Raw genomic sequence first — 13996 nt, 5'->3', positions numbered from 1 at the left:
AGGACACACACCCCACCGCGGGGCCGGTGACACGCAGGCTGCCGTGACGGCGCCACCCCGCACCCCGGGCAGTGCTGGCGGGTGTCACGGGAGCCGCGGGCACAGAGCAGAGCCACCCCCGCGCCCTGCACTGCCTGACCCACTTCCCGCAGGCACACGGATAGAGCACACGCTGCCGGGCTGCGGGCACAGGGACAGCGCCCACCCCCTGCCCGTGGTCCCTCTGGGTGTGTGTCACATCCTGCCCCTCGGTGGGTGTCCCTCACACAGCGTGGGGTGTCCCTCAGCAGGTGTAACTCGCTGGGTGTCTGTGTCTCCCAGTCCCTCATCCCCTCCAGGTGTCCCCAGGGGTGTGTGGGGTGTCTGTCTGTGTGTGTGCACACTGTCCCCACGTCGGTGTGCTCGTGTCCCCGTATGTGGGACTGTCCCCATGCCCCCTCCCCGTGGTCTCTGGCTGTCCCCACATGGTCCTTGCCCAGGCAGAGGTGTCCCTGGGTTGTCCCCACGTGGTCCCATCTGTGTATCCTCAAACAGGGCTGGGTGTTCTGGGGGTGTCCCTGCGAGGGTGTCCTTGTGCCCTGCCCCTCGAGGGCTGTGTCCCTGTGCAGGGACCCCTGCTGTCCCCTCTGGTGACCCCCAGCACAGACAGACAGGGAGGGGCTGAGCCCTGTCCCACCCCACTGGGGATTACAAGGGGCTCAGCCCAGCTCTGCCTAATCCGGGGGATTACACGGGCTGGGCCCAGCCGGGGGGGGCACCCAGGGGTACCCCCCACAAGGACACAGCACGTGGCAGCTGGGGACAACAAGGGGGGCTCCCAGCAGCAACCACGGGCACCACGTACCCCAACAGACGGCCACAGGGTGGGTTTGGGGGCGAGGGGAGCACAGCAGACGCCCAGGTTTATTTGGTGATGGGTGGGGGCTCAGGCGGTGCCGCTGCCCTGCTGCATGCGCTTGAGCAGCTCCTCGTCCTGCAGCGACAGCTCCGTCAGCTTCTTGCCCATCCGCTCGTGCACCTCCAGGTACTTGGCCACGCAGCGGTCCAGGCACACGCATTCCCCTTTGGACAGCTCCGACTCCTTGTAGAACGGTGGGACGCACTTGCGGTGGCACGCCTGGGTCATCCTGCACGGAGCGCACCGCGCCTGAGCCCCGCGCCGGCCGGGACCCGGCCCCGCAGCCCAGCACACCCCGACCCCGCCATCGCCATCCCCGGCACCCCGACCCCGCACCCCAACATCTCCTGTGCCCCGCCATCGCCACCCCGGCACCCAGCCCCGCACCTTAGCACCCCCGTTATCGCCATCCCCGGCGCCCCCAGCCCTTGCACCCCAACACCTCCTGCACCCACATCATCACCCAGCGGGACCCCGGCCTCTGCACCCCAACCAGCCCAGCATCCCCCGTCATCGCCACCCGGGCACCCCTAGGACCCCCCGCCGTCCCCATCCTCAGGCATCTCCGGTTCCCCTCCCCATTTCCCGGCTGTCTCCCAGGACCCCCCGCACTTCTCTACAGCCCCAGGGTCCCCCAGTGCCTCTGACACCCGCTAGTGTCCCCCAAGCCACTGACACCCCCGGTATCCCAGCGCCGCCAGTGCTCTCTCCCGGCGGGCCTCACCGGTTGTACATGTCGGCCATCATCTCAACCTCCAGCTCGGCCGCCAGCTGCTGAGCCCGCAGCGGATCCATGGCGGCCAGCACCGGCCCCGCTCGGTCCCGGTCCCGATCACGGTCCCTCTGGGCCCGACCCCGCTCGGATGCGCCCCGCTGGACCCGCACGGTCCCGCTCGGTTCGGGACCCGGCGGCGGCTCCTGCAGGAACCACGTGGGCGCCGCGCTTCCGCCCACCCGCGCAGCGGCCCCGCCCCACCGCCGGCGCCGGCCAATCGCGTGCAGGAGGAGGCGGGACCAGGGGTGCGCCTCTGTCGCTGATTGGTCCTGAGGAAGGGGCGTGGCGGCGGCCGCGGCCGAGCGGCGGGAGGGGAGCGGCGGAGCGCGCGCTCGGCCCGGCCTTTGCCCCGCAGGGGGCGGGGTCACGGCAAGGGGGCGTGTCCAGGCCGGGGAGGGCGTGGCCATCGCCGGGACCTCACCCGGGCATGGCCGGGGGGCTTCGGGTCCCTCCCTGGGTGTCCCCAGTTCCTCGTGTCCCCGGGTCCTCCTGTGTCCCGCCGTGCTGTCCGGGCTGTCCTCGTGTGCCCTGTGTCCCCACGTGTCTGTGTCCCCCATTGTCCCCGGGAGTCTGTTCCCCCCGCGCTCCCCATGTCCCCGCTGTGTCCCCCGACCACCCCCTCATGTCCATGTTCCCCACCTCGCCCGTGTGCCCGTGACCCCCAAGTCTCCCTGTCCCTGCCCAGGGTGTCCGTGTCCCCTGTGCCCCCCGGGTCGCACGGCACGGTTCGGTCCCCTCCCCGTGCGGTGTCGCCGCTGTCCGGGAGGGCTGTCGGCGCGTTCCCCCTCCGCAGCCGTGCCCGGTGTCCGGCCAGGCCCCACGCGTGCCCCGCGGGTGGGCGGTGAGTGAAGGCGGCACCTGCCCCCGCCGGGTAAAAATAGCGCCGGGCGGGGGGGCCGGGCCGCAGCGGGGCCGGCGGAGCGGGAGCAGCCGCAGGGTACGGGCCGAGGGGCTCGGGGGGCTCCGGGGGGATCCGGGAGCACCGGGGCTACAGGAGCGGCCGGGAGGGTGCGGGCTGGGGGGCACCGGGGAGAAGCACCGGAGGGCAGCTAGGGAGACCGGGAATGGGTTGTAGGGGGCGGGCAGTGGGAACGGGAGGGCAGCGAGAAGACATGTGGGGCCGGGAGGGGGACATGGCGGGGCCGGGATGGGATCTAGGCGCTCGGGAGGGGACAGGGGGGCAGGAGGGGGCACGGGGGGGCTGACATGGGGCATGAGGGCAATGGGAGGGTTGGTTTGGGGCTCGGGGGGCTGCTGGAAGACGTGAGGGGCCGGGCTGTGCTGTTGGGGTGCCGGGATGGGGCACGGGGGGGCCGGAGAGGGACAACTGGAGTGCACAGCGTGGGAGTGGCAGGGCTGGGGGAGGGCATGGGGACAGGGACAGGGACAGGAGGGGGCTTAGCCGGGCTGGAGGGCTATGGGGGGCACGGGCAGGCTCACGGCGTCATCGGGGGGCACCCCAGTGACAGCCCTGTGCCCCTGCAGCAGTGACCGCAGAAACATGGAGGCTCTGGGAGACGCTGAAACCCCCACCTCGGACACCCCCATTTCGACAACCCTCACCTCGGACACCCCCGCCTCGGACACCCCCACTGCGAGCACCCCGACCCCCGGCACCCCCACCTCGGACACCCCGACCCCCGGCACCCCCACCCGGGACACTCCCTCTGACCCCCCCGCGGGGCCCGGGGAGGGCAGCGGGGAGGCGACGATTCCCGGGGCTGGGGAGGAGGCTCAGGAAGCGGGGGGCGATGGGAGGGACACGGGGGGCGATGGGGGGGACACGGGGGGTGAAGGGAAGGATACGGGGGGCTCAGGGGAGGGCACGGGAGGCTCAGGGGAGGGTACGGGGGGAGAGGCTGCCGGGGATGGCGGGGCAGAAACACCCCGGGGTGCCGGGGGCGATGCTGGGGATGGTGGTGCCGATGCCGGGGCAGGGACAGCCGGGGGCACCGGAGGGGGCACCGAGGGCGGTACCGAGGAGGGCACCGAGGGAAAAGCGGCGCCGGCGGCAGCGGGCAGCTCCCAGCGCCGACAGGTGAGGAGGGGTCGGGAGGGAGGCGGCGGCACAGCCAGGGCAGGAGGAGTTGGGGAGGGCAGCTGCGGTACGGATGGGGACAGGAGTGGCTTTACTGGGGCAGGGTGAGAGTGCCAGGGCCAGCATGACAGTGCCAGGGACATTGTGTGAGTGACACTGACCGTGCTGGCAGTGCCACCCTGCCTGTGCCTTACAGGAACCCACTTGGCTTCAGGACGAGGACGATGAGCTGTGGCCTGAGTTCCCTCCCTGCTCGTCCCCAGAGGGGGCCACCAGCCCCACGTCCCCCATGTCCCCAACGTCCCCTATGTCCCCTACATGTCCCACGTCCCCTACGTCCCCTACGTCCCCAGCATCCCCAGTGTCCCCCACAGGTAAGAGCCATTTGGGCAACGGCACCTGAGTGTCCTGGGGTCACTGCTGCCCCACAGTGCCCTCTTCCAGCGCTCTGACCCCTCTCTCCTCTCTCCTTGCAGCTGGCACCGCCGAGGACACGGGGGGCAGCACGAGGTGTGTCCCCACGGGTGGCACCCCCGTCCCCCACGGCAGGGATGGCACCCCACAGCACCCTGCTCATGGCTGTCCCACCCGTGTGTGCCTGCAGGGCTGCTCCAGCGGGGGGGACACGGGACAAGGCAGCCCCCGGCTCGGCGGGACAGAGGCTGAGGCTGGAGGGGGCCGGGGGACGGCCACGAGTGGGGACCCGGGCACAGGGGCGCAGCGCCATCCTGGAGAAGTTCGGAGGGTGAGGGGGCCTGGCCCCGCGGGGGCAGGAGGGGCACTGAGGGAATGGGGGACTCGGGGGTGTTGGGGGGCTACAGGACAGCCAGGGACAGTGGGATGGATGAAAGCAGTGGGGGTGTTGGAAGGCAAAGGGAGGGACAGGGGAAATTGGGGGGCATGGGACAGGGGGGCTGTTGGGGGGCTCTGGGCAATGGGGTCACTGGGGAACTGGGGCTCTGTGGGGCAGTGGTGGTGCAGGGGGGACATGGGGCAGTGAGGGAGGGTTTGGGACAGAGGGGGTATTGGGGGCATGGGGCAATGAGGGGTACAGGGAGGAATGGGGGGTCCGTAAAGCAGTGGGGTGGTGGGACAGGGGGCTGTGTGGCCATGGGGCAAGTAGGGAGGGTATGGGACAGAGGGGGTATTGGGGACATGGGGCAATGAGGGGTACAGGGACGAATGGGAGGTCCACAGAGCAGTAGGGGGGTGATACAGGGGGGCCTGTGCGACCGTGGGGCTTTGGGGGCCCAGAGCCACGGGGCAATGGGGTCACGGAGGGGCTGGGGTCCCTGTGAGGGACCGTGGGGTGGGGATCCCACATGCCAGGTCCCCCCAGGGCTGCCAAGGGCCCAGCCCCGCACCTGCGGCGCTCGGGGGGGGCCGCCACGGTCAAGACGATGCTGCTGGAGTGGTGCCGCGCCCGCACCCGCGGGTACCCGGTGAGCACCGGGGGGCGGCGGGAGGGTCCGGGGGGCCCGGGAGTGGCCTGACCCCCCTGTCTGCGCAGAACGTGGACGTGCAGAACTTCTCGGGGAGCTGGGGCAGCGGCCTGGCTTTCTGCGCCCTCCTGCACAGCTTCTTCCCCGACGCCTTCGACTTCGCCGCGCTGGAGCCCAGCGCCCGCCGGGACAACTTCGCCCTGGCCTTCGCCACCGCCGAGTGCGTGAGCGCAGCGCCGGCCCCTCGGTGCCCCCGGACATCCCGGGCGGCGCCGGTGACCGCCGTGTCCCTTGTCGCAGGGAGCGGGTGGGCTGTGCCCCGCTGCTGGAGGTGGAGGACATGGTGCGGCTGCCGGTGCCCGACGCCAAGTGCGTGTACACGTACGTGCAGGAGCTCTACCGCTGCCTGGTGGCCAAGGGGCTCGTCAAGACCAAGAAGCGCTGAGAGGGAGGGTCCCCCACAGCCCCCCAGATGTGCCACCCCCTCCTCGTCCCCTGCTCTGTCCCCCAAGCAGTAAAGGCCGTGCTTCCTGGCGGTGATGGCCTCGTCTCTGCCCAGTGTCTGGGCACTGTCACCAGGTTGGGGCACAGCCACCAGGATGGTGACATATCCCCCAGGGTTCCCGGAGCCCCCCACCCTCCCAGTGAGGCCCCACGGAGCCGGAGCAGGTGATGCAGAGAATTTACTGCCCTATGTGCGGGGCTGGGGGCGCGGCTCGGCGTGGAGCCGGGTGTGCTCCTCCGCCCGGAGCAGGAACTCCTCGGGCCGCTCCTGCAGCTCCCGGGCCACGTCGGGCCGCAGCAGCCGCCGGGGGTCCGGGCTGTCGAGCTGCAGCAGCAGGTCCTGGAGCACTGCAGGGGCACGGGGGATGTCAGGGGGGCGCCCAGCCCCTGCGCCGTGCCCCTGTCCCCGCCGTGCCCACCTTGGATGGCGCGGGTGGCGGGCTCCCAGTGCCCGTGGCTGGTGAGGGGCTGGCACACGCGGCCCTCGAGGTCCACGCTGGGGTGGTAGATGGGCGTGCGGAGGGTGGCGCAGGGCGGCTCATGCGGGTGGTTCGGGGAGAAGGTCAGCTCGAAGCGGAAGGCGCCAGCGTTGTATGGGGGGTTGTTCTGCCGGGGTATGGGGGCACCTCAGCCCCCTCTGCCGCAGCGTCCATCGCGGGAGGGGGGGTCTGTCCAGCCCTGATACCCTGTGCCCCTCATAGAAACTCCCTGTGCCAGCCCGAGCCCCTCAGGAGGGGAATCTCCACCCAGTGTTCCCAGCCCAGGACCTGCAGCGTCCTCAGAGGGGCCGTCCCCAGTTCTGTCCTGCAGGGGACCCTCACTCAGTGACACCGCCCCGTCCCAAGGGGGACCCTCACTCAGTGACACCGCCCCGTCCCAAGGGGGACCCTCACTCAGTGACACCGCCCCGTCCAAGGGGGACCCTCGCTCAGTGACACCGCCCCGTCCCAAGGGGGACCCTCACTCAGTGACACCGCCCCGTCCCAAGGGGGACCCTCACTCAGTGACACCGCCCCGTCCCAAGGGGGACCCTCACTCAGTGACACCGCCCCGTCCCAAGGGGGACCCTCACTCAGTGACACCGCCCCGTCCAAGGGGGACCCTCACTCAGTGACACCGCCCCGTCCCAAGGGGGACCCTCACTCAGTGACACCGCCCCGTCCCAAGGGTCACCCCCATCCCTCCCATGCCCTCAGGGGCACATCCCTCCTCAAGCCCGCATGTTCCCCATGCGCAGGGGACCCCCCCGGCCCCGCTCCCCAGGACTCTCCGCAGCCCCCCGTGCCCCCCGTGCTCTCCCCACGCACGGGCAGCAGGAGTCCCGTCCAGCGCCGCACGTTCCCGTCCAGCGGCCGCACGTCGCGGGCCCCCTCCCAGCTCCGCGCCTCCTCCAGCTCCTGCGGGAAGGGGTGGGGCAGGTGTGGGCGGAGGTGTGTCCCCAGAGACCCCTCCATAGGGTAATCCTCCCTCCGGGACACCCCCTCTGGGCGGGGCCGCCTGTAGACCCCGCCTGAATGGGCAGGGTTTATTTACCGGGCACACTCTTAGGGACGGGGCCGGAATTCTGGACACACCCCTGGGCGGGGCCGCCCCGCCGGGGAAACGAAACTGAAACGTGCCGGGGTGTTTGTCACCCCCGCACCGGAGACCCTGCACCCCGGTACTGCTTCTCTCGCACCCCGCCACCGGGACCCCCGGCACTGACACCCCCAGCACTGCCTCTCCCCGGCACCGGGACCCCCTTACCGGGCACTGACACCCCCAGCACTGCCTCTCTCCGGTACCGGGACCCCCTTACCGGGCACTGACACCCCCAGCACTGCCTCTCCCCGGCACCGGGACCCCCGGCACTGACACCCCCAGCACTGCCTCTCCCCGGCACCGGGACCCCCGCCCCGGCACTGACACCCCCAGCACCGCCTCGGTACCGCTATCCCCGCATTGGCACTAACACTCCCCAGAACCCCCTTTCGCACCCCGGTACCGGGACCCGCGCACGGCGAGCTCGGCTGCCCCCGGTCCCCGCTCCGGTACCGACACCAGGATCCCCGCACCGGTACCGCAGCGGCACCGGAGTCCTGCTCCCGTCCCGGTGCCCCCGGTGCCCACCTTGGCGATCCGCCCGGCCATGGTGATCGGTGCCCGGTGCCACGGGGACGGGCTCCGTGGGGTCACGCCTCCGGGCGGGCGGGACGCGGTTCTGCGGCCGCGCCCCCGGCACGGGTGGGTGGGCACGGACGGGCCGGGGGCGGCCGGCGACCCCCGTCACCGCGGGGTGTGCCAGGGGTGACACAGAGCCGGCACCCCGCGCAGACGGGCGGCTGACGGGAGCGAAACGGGACGCGGGGCCGCATCCCGGCTGCCTCCGCACCGCCGTGCCCGCCCCCGCATTACCGGCCGTGTCCCGGCTGATTTACGGGAAGCTCCTTAATTTTTAACTAGGCAGGGTCGGGTCAGAGCCGGCCAGATCTCCCGGCGCCGCTGGACACGCAGGGACCGACCCGCCGGGCACCCAGGTGGGCCCGGGGCGCTGCCGCCCCCCGCCCCTCACAGCCGGTCCAACGGGGGGACAGAGCGGGGGCACCCCGGGATGGGGGTACGGGTGGGGGTGCGGGTGGTGCAGGGTGCGGGGTGTCGGGGTGAGGGATGCTGGTGTCTGTCCTGTCCTTGACCTGTGCCCTCCCGCCAGCATGGCCATCAAGACACTCTGGCTGCCTCTGGCCTGGCTGGTGGCCACAGCCACGGTCACTGTCACCCCGGTAAGTGCGGCTCAGGGACACGGCTCCCTGTGCCCGACGCTCCTCCTCATCTGAGCCCCCACGCGGGTGCCCCATACCTCCCTCACACATTTCCCTGTGCCCAGGTGCTCGCTCTGGAGGCCCCTCCCAGCTGGACGCCACTGTTTGGGGAGCCCCCGACACCTCCTGTGCCCCCTGTGCCCCCTGCTCGCACCCCCGCTCCCTCGCAGGACGTGGGGACCCCCAGCGCTCACCCCGAGGGGCTGCCGGGCTGGGGTGTCACAGATGTGACAGCGCCGGCGGGGACACTGGAGGGGCTGGACACCGCAGCCAATGTCTGGGGTCTCACAGATGTCCCCAGCCCCAGCCCCGCAGCGCCGGAGGGGACACTGGAGGGGCTGGACCCTGCAGACCATGGCTGGGGTATCACAGATGTCCCCAGCCCCAGCCCCGCAGCGCCGGAGGGGACACTGGACGAGCTGGACACCGCAGCCAATGACTGGGGTATCACGGATGCCCCCAGCCCCACAGCGACAGAGGGGGCACTGGAGGAGCTGGACACCGCAGCCAATGGCTGGGGTATCACAGATGCCCCCAGCCCCACAGCGACAGAGGGGGCACTGGAGGAGCTGGACCCCATTGGCACCACGGCAGTGCCCCCGCCCGGCACCAGCGCCCCGCCGTGCCCTGGGGACGAGGAGCCGCCCGACGCCTGCGGGGAGCCCACGGGGGAGCAGCGGGCTGCCGTGGCCGAGGCTCTGGGCACCTTCGCCCTCCGCTTCTACCAGCGCATGGCAGAGGAGGCCGGGCCCGACGCCAACCTGCTCTTCTCCCCCATCACCGTCGCCACGGGGCTCTCGCACCTGCTGCTGGGTGAGGGGCTGCCCGCGGGCACCGGCGCCGCCGTGTCACCGCTGTCCCAGCCGGGCACCGAGCCGAGCCTCCTCTGTGCCCGCAGGCGCCCGCGGAGAAACCCAGGAGCGTCTGGCCGCCCTGCTGGCGTACCCGCCGGGGCTGCACTGCGTGCACGGCGCCCTGCAGCAGCTGGCCAGCACGCCAGGCCTCTTCTCGGCCGCCCAGATCTTCCACAACCCAGGTGAGGCGGGCACCGGGTGCCGGCGGGGCGCCGCTCTCCGCCGGGCACCGGGGCTGACAGCGGGCCGTGCCGCCGCGCAGAGCTGCAGCTCCGGCCCCGCTTCCTCAACGACTCCCTGCGCTTCTACGGCGCCCGCCCGTACGCCCTGAGCGGCAACGAGAGCCTGGACCTGCAGCGCATCAACGCCTGGGTGCGGGAGGCCAGCAAGGGGCTGCTGCCCTCGCTGCTCTCCGCGCTGCCCCCCGAGCCCAGCCTGCTGCTGCTCAGCGCCGTCCATCTGCGCGGTACGGCCCCGCCACCGGGCATCCCCCGGGCATCCCCCGGGCATCTCCCGTGTATTCCCCCGGGCATCCCCCTGTGCATCCCCTCGGGCATTCCCCTAGCTTCCCCCTGGCATTCCCCTGGCATCCCCTCGGGCATCCCCCTGAGCATCCTCCGGGCATCCCCTGGGCATCCCCCCGCCATCCCCCCGTGCATACCCCGAGCATCCCCCGGGCATCTCCCGGGTATGCCCCCGGCCATCCCCTGGGTATCCCCCGTCCATGCCGCGGGCATCCCCCGGGCATCCCTCGGGCATCCCCCGTGCATCTCCCGGGCATCCCTCCGGCATCCTTCGGGCATCTCCCGGGCATCCCCCTGAGCATCCCCTGGCCATCCCCCCACCATCCCCCGGGCACGGGGCGCCCGGCGCGGCCCCCCCGGTGCCCCGGTGCTCCAGCCGCGGTGCCGTGTCCCCGCAGCCGCCTGGCGCACGCCGCTGGACCGCAAGAAGACGGTGCTGCTGCCCTTCCTGCGGCCCGGGCAGCGCCCCCGCAAGGTGCCCACCATGACCAGCGCCAAGTACCCCGTGGCCTCCTTCAGCGACTCCCGCCTGCGGGTCCAGGTAGCCCCGCCACGTGCTGGGGGTCACTGCTGGGGGGATGGTGGCATGATGTCACTGCAGCGGCACGAAGGAGGAGTACCGGGCTGTGATATAGCTCCTGCGGCACTCGGGGAGGGTGCCAGGCTGATGTCACTGCCCTGGCACTGAAAGGGGCACAGGCTGTGCCCTCGCTCCCCTGGGGCTTTGGGGGACGCCAGGCTGGCACCTCTCTGGTGTCACCGTGGGGGTGCCGGTCCGTGGGGTCCCGCAGTGGCCCTTAGGGGGGTTCTGCCCCACAGGTGGGGCGGCTGGAGCTGCACGGGGGGCTGAGCCTCGTGGTGCTGATGCCGCGGGAGCCGCTGGAGCCCCTGGAGAGCCTGGAGCGGGCTCTGGACCCCGCCACCTTCCTGGCGCTGCTGCGGCGGGCGGCCCGCACCCCGCCCCGGGCCACCGCGCTGTCCCTGCCCCGCCTGCGCCTCGACCTCGCCCTGGACGTGGTGCCTCTGCTCCACGACATGGGTAAGGACACCTCTGGTGGCACCGCAGGGGCTGGCTGGGTCACATCGCTCCCGGTGCGGTCACCTTACACGGGCCCCTCCCCTCCCCTGGGGGTCACTTTCCCCAAGGTCCCCAAAGGCCACAATGTCCCCGGTATCCCCTGAGTCCCCCCCACCCTCCCGTGTCCCTGGTGTCCCCCATGTCCCCAGAGCCCCGGATGTGCCCCGCTCCTCCCAGCGCCCCTAAATGTCCCCTTACATCGCAGCGTCCCCAAATTATCCCCAGCGGCCCGAGCATCCCCCATCTCCCCGGTGTCCCCCTCATATCCCTGAGCGTCCCCTGGCGCCCCCCAGTGTCCCCGCTGTGTCCCCGTGTCCCCGCGTCTCCATATCCCCGTCCCTCCGGTTTTCTCCGGACCCCCCGTGCCCCCGGCTCCCCTCGGTGTCCCCTCGGCCCCCGCTGCCCCCGCGTTGGGCGGGAGTGTCGCTGAGGCCGGTGCCGCAGATTTCGGGCTGTTCCTGGACGCGGAGCTGTGCGGGCTGGCGCGGGGCCCGGCCGCGGTGGACACGGCGCGGCACCGGGCGGTGCTGGCGCTGGACGAGGCCGGCGTGGAGGCGGCGGCGGCCATGGCCACCTCGGTGGCGCGCTCGGCCCTGGTGCTGGAGGCCCTGCGCCCCTTCCTCTTCGTCCTGTGGCACAACAGCGGCGACTTCCCCGTCTTCATGGGCCGTCTCAGCGACCCGCAGCCCTGACTCTGCTCCTCCTGTGCCTGTCCTCCCTCCTCCCACCCCTTCATCCTTCCCTCCCGCCCCCTCCTCCCTCCATCCCTGCCTCCTCCTCTCCCTGCTTCCCTCCTTCCTTCTCTCCTTTACCCCTCTCGTCCCATCCTTCCCTCGTCCCTCCTCCCTCCCTTCCTTCATCTCCTCTCCTCTCCTCTCCTCTCCTCTCCTCTCCTCTCCTCTCCTCTCCTCTCCTCTCTCCTCTCCTCTCCTCTCCTCTCCTCTCCTCTCCTCTCCTCTCCTCTCCTCTCCTCTCCTCTCCTCTCCTCTCCTCTCCTCTCCTCTCCTCTCCTCTCCTCTCCTCTCCTCTCCTCTCCTCTCCTCTCCTCTCCTCTCCTCTCCTCTCCTCTCCTCTCCTCTCCTCTCCTCTCCTCTCCTCTCCTCTCCTCCCTCCTCACTCCCCAGGGCACCAGGAGATCCCTTCCCCTCCCGTGCCTCAGTTTCCCCGCCAGCTCGGGGTCCCAATAAATGCACCATCCACCTCTTGCCGCCTGCGTGTGAGGAGGGGAAGGGACAGGCTGGGGGCACCAGGGACCCCCGTTCTGTGCCAGGCTGTGTGCCAGGGGTGGTGGCAGCGCGGGGGCAGGTGACAATCAGCACCTTCCTAAAAAAAAGCGCCTTTATTGCCCTAGAAAAGCCCCGCGACCCCCGCGGCCGGTGCCACCCGGGGGGCGCCGGGGGGCACAGCGAAGGTGCCAAGGAGGGGGTGACCCAGCGCCCCCCCAGGTGCCCCCCAGTGCCAGCCGCGGCCCCGCCTCAGTCCCAGCCGTTCTCCTTCACCATGTGCGACATCTCGATGATGAACTTCCCCTCCTTGTACTTCTGGCTGCTCTCGAACGCCTGCTCCTGTGGGGGGGGACGGGGACACACACAGTGTCACCCCCGTGTCCCCACGGGCACTGCCTTCCCCGGGCCTTGGGGGTGTCCTCAGCAAAGGATTGGGGTGCCCAGAGCAGGGATTGGGGTGCCCAGGGTGGGGATTTCGGTGCCCAGGGCAGGTTTGGGGTGCCCAGGGATGCCCATGGAAAGGGTTTGGGGTGCCCGGGGCAGAGTTTGGGGTGCCTTGGGACGCCCATGGAAAGGGTTGGAGTGCTCAGGGCAGGGATTGCAGTGCCCGGGGATAACCATGGAAGGGTTTGGGGTGCCCAGAGCAGGGATTGGCGTGCCTGAGGATAACCATGGAAGGGTTTGGGGTCCCCAGGACAGGGTTTGGGGTGCCTGGGGATACCTGTGGAAAGGGTTGGGGTGCCCAAGGCAGGGACTGGGGTGCCCAGAGCAAGGTTTGGGGTGCCCAGAGCAGGGTTTGGGGCACCCAGGGATGCCCATGGAAAGGGTTGTGGCCCCCAGACAGGGGTTGTGGCCCCCGGGCAGTGCCCGCAGCAGGAGGAGGTCCCAGCTGGGGGTGGCACTCACGTATTTCCAGCCCAGGGTGGTCTTGCAGCTCTGGCAGAAGATGTCGGCCACCGAGTGCAGCCCCGTGAGCAGCAGGCGCTGCTCGGCCGGCCCGCAGCCCACGTTCACCCTGCACCGAGCACAGCGGGGCTCCCACCACCGGCCCGGCACCCCCGGGCTCCCCTCCCGCCGCCAGCCCCGGTGCCCCGGTACTCACACGGAGTTGAACAGGTAGGCACGGCCGTGGCTGCCCTGGAAGGACTGGTCGGACACGGCGAGTGTCACCGGTGCGGCCCCCACGTCCCCCGCACCCCTCCCTCCATGTCCTGCTCCCATTGCGCCGCACTGCCACCGGCTGGGGACACCGTGGGGGACACCTGCCAGCCCGGGGACACTCAGGGGGACACGGCTACCTCCGTGGGAGCCATACGGGTCACATGCCACAGCCAGCACACCGCGCCGTGGCGGGGGGGTGGGGGGGGGGTGCTTCAAACTCAGCACTCTGGGGACACGGCAAGGGGACACCCGCTGTCCTAGGGACACCCCGGGGACACGGCAAGGGGACACCCGCTGTCCTAGGGACACCCCGGGGACACGGCAAGGGGACACCCGCTGTCCTAGGGACACCCCGGGGACACGGCAGGGGGACACCCGCTGTCCTAGGACACCCCGGGGACGCGGTGAGGGGACACGCGCTGTCCCAGCACGCAAGGGACAGTGCCCGCCCGGGCCGGGGGTGGCGGTGGCACCTTGGAGATGAGCTCCTCGTGGCGGGCCAGGTGCGCCCGGCAGTGCACGCAGCTGTAGGTGCGGTGCGAGCGCGGCAGGTAGCTGCGGAAGGTGCGCGGCGGCAGGCGGGCGGCGGGCGGCAGGCGGCGGCGGGCCGGGCCCGGGGGCGGCATGGCGGCGGCGGGCAGCGCCCCGGGGGGCACCGCGCAGCCCCCGCACAGCCGCTCGCACGGGAAGCAGCGCAG

At 71.5% G+C, this 13996-nt stretch overlaps 4 protein-coding genes across 5 annotated transcripts; 2 read left to right on the top strand and 2 right to left on the bottom strand.

Moving 5' to 3' along the window:
• Nucleotides 1-868: 868 nt before the first annotated feature.
• Nucleotides 869-1851, bottom strand: TIMM10 (translocase of inner mitochondrial membrane 10). Its single transcript, XM_058027260.1, has 2 exons — nucleotides 1623-1851; nucleotides 869-1127 (listed from the first exon to the last, which is right to left on the bottom strand). The coding sequence occupies exons 1-2, from the start codon at nucleotides 1691-1693 to the stop codon at nucleotides 926-928; spliced, it is 273 nt and encodes a 90-aa protein (XP_057883243.1). The 5' UTR covers nucleotides 1694-1851; the 3' UTR covers nucleotides 869-925.
• Nucleotides 1692-5648, top strand: SMTNL1 (smoothelin like 1). The gene is made up of 9 exons (XM_058026661.1): nucleotides 1692-1918; nucleotides 2359-2514; nucleotides 3159-3711; nucleotides 3908-4085; nucleotides 4188-4221; nucleotides 4316-4456; nucleotides 5051-5153; nucleotides 5222-5373; nucleotides 5454-5648. The coding sequence occupies exons 1-9, from the start codon at nucleotides 1692-1694 to the stop codon at nucleotides 5596-5598; spliced, it is 1689 nt and encodes a 562-aa protein (XP_057882644.1). The 3' UTR covers nucleotides 5599-5648.
• Nucleotides 5649-5844: 196 nt separating this feature from the next.
• On the bottom strand, nucleotides 5845-7827 carry LOC131085285 (ubiquitin-conjugating enzyme E2-18 kDa-like). Its single transcript, XM_058027257.1, has 4 exons — nucleotides 7767-7827; nucleotides 6965-7054; nucleotides 6077-6263; nucleotides 5845-6005 (listed from the first exon to the last, which is right to left on the bottom strand). Exons 1-4 carry the CDS (start codon nucleotides 7785-7787, stop codon nucleotides 5845-5847), a joined length of 459 nt encoding a protein of 152 aa, XP_057883240.1. The 5' UTR covers nucleotides 7788-7827.
• SERPING1 (serpin family G member 1) lies at nucleotides 7261-11760 on the top strand. Of its 2 annotated transcripts, XM_058027240.1 has the most exons (9): nucleotides 7261-7317; nucleotides 8100-8173; nucleotides 8347-8416; nucleotides 8521-9268; nucleotides 9354-9491; nucleotides 9572-9775; nucleotides 10232-10374; nucleotides 10653-10872; nucleotides 11356-11760. In XM_058027240.1, the coding sequence occupies exons 3-9, from the start codon at nucleotides 8348-8350 to the stop codon at nucleotides 11601-11603; spliced, it is 1770 nt and encodes a 589-aa protein (XP_057883223.1). In that variant the 5' UTR covers nucleotides 7261-7317; nucleotides 8100-8173; nucleotide 8347; the 3' UTR covers nucleotides 11604-11760. The 2 variants fall into 2 exon arrangements, with proteins under 2 accessions (XP_057883223.1, XP_057883222.1); XM_058027239.1 differs by lacking the exon at nucleotides 7261-7317 and having other exon boundaries at nucleotides 7940-8173.
• The last annotated feature ends 2236 nt before the right edge of the window (nucleotides 11761-13996 follow it).

This window comes from Melospiza georgiana, chromosome 6 (genome assembly GCF_028018845.1).
Source record: "Melospiza georgiana isolate bMelGeo1 chromosome 6, bMelGeo1.pri, whole genome shotgun sequence".
NCBI lineage: Eukaryota > Metazoa > Chordata > Aves > Passeriformes > Passerellidae > Melospiza > Melospiza georgiana.
Note: the sequence above shows the minus strand (reverse complement) of the source record. Positions and strands in the feature narration are given on the sequence as shown.

Bases quoted from the DNA above. Each gene is read 5' to 3' on its own strand.
- LOC131085285 (XM_058027257.1), bottom strand. From the start codon at position 7,787: ATGGCCGGGCGGATCGCCAAG. The intron at 7,055-7,766 runs GTGGGCACCGGG...CCCTTCCCGCAG, and splicing joins TGGCCGGGCGGATCGCCAAG to GAGCTGGAGGAGGCGCGGAG. The intron at 6,006-6,076 runs GTGGGCACGGCG...GTGCCCCTGCAG, and splicing joins CGCCACCCGCGCCATCCAAG to TGCTCCAGGACCTGCTGCTG.
- SERPING1 (XM_058027240.1), top strand. From the start codon at position 8,348: ATGGCCATCAAGACACTCTGGCTGCCTCTGGCCTGGCTGGTGGCCACA. The intron at 9,492-9,571 runs GTGAGGCGGGCA...GCCGCCGCGCAG, and splicing joins CCAGATCTTCCACAACCCAG to AGCTGCAGCTCCGGCCCCGC. The intron at 10,375-10,652 runs GTAGCCCCGCCA...TCTGCCCCACAG, and splicing joins ACTCCCGCCTGCGGGTCCAG to GTGGGGCGGCTGGAGCTGCA.
- SMTNL1 (XM_058026661.1), top strand. From the start codon at position 1,692: ATGGCGGCCAGCACCGGCCCCGCTCGGTCCCGGTCCCGATCACGGTCC. The intron at 2,515-3,158 runs GTGAGTGAAGGC...GTGCCCCTGCAG, and splicing joins GCGTGCCCCGCGGGTGGGCG to CAGTGACCGCAGAAACATGG. The intron at 4,086-4,187 runs GTAAGAGCCATT...CTCTCCTTGCAG, and splicing joins ATCCCCAGTGTCCCCCACAG to CTGGCACCGCCGAGGACACG.
- TIMM10 (XM_058027260.1), bottom strand. From the start codon at position 1,693: ATGGATCCGCTGCGGGCTCAGCAGCTGGCGGCCGAGCTGGAGGTTGAG. The intron at 1,128-1,622 runs GTGAGGCCCGCC...CGCTCCGTGCAG, and splicing joins ATGGCCGACATGTACAACCG to GATGACCCAGGCGTGCCACC.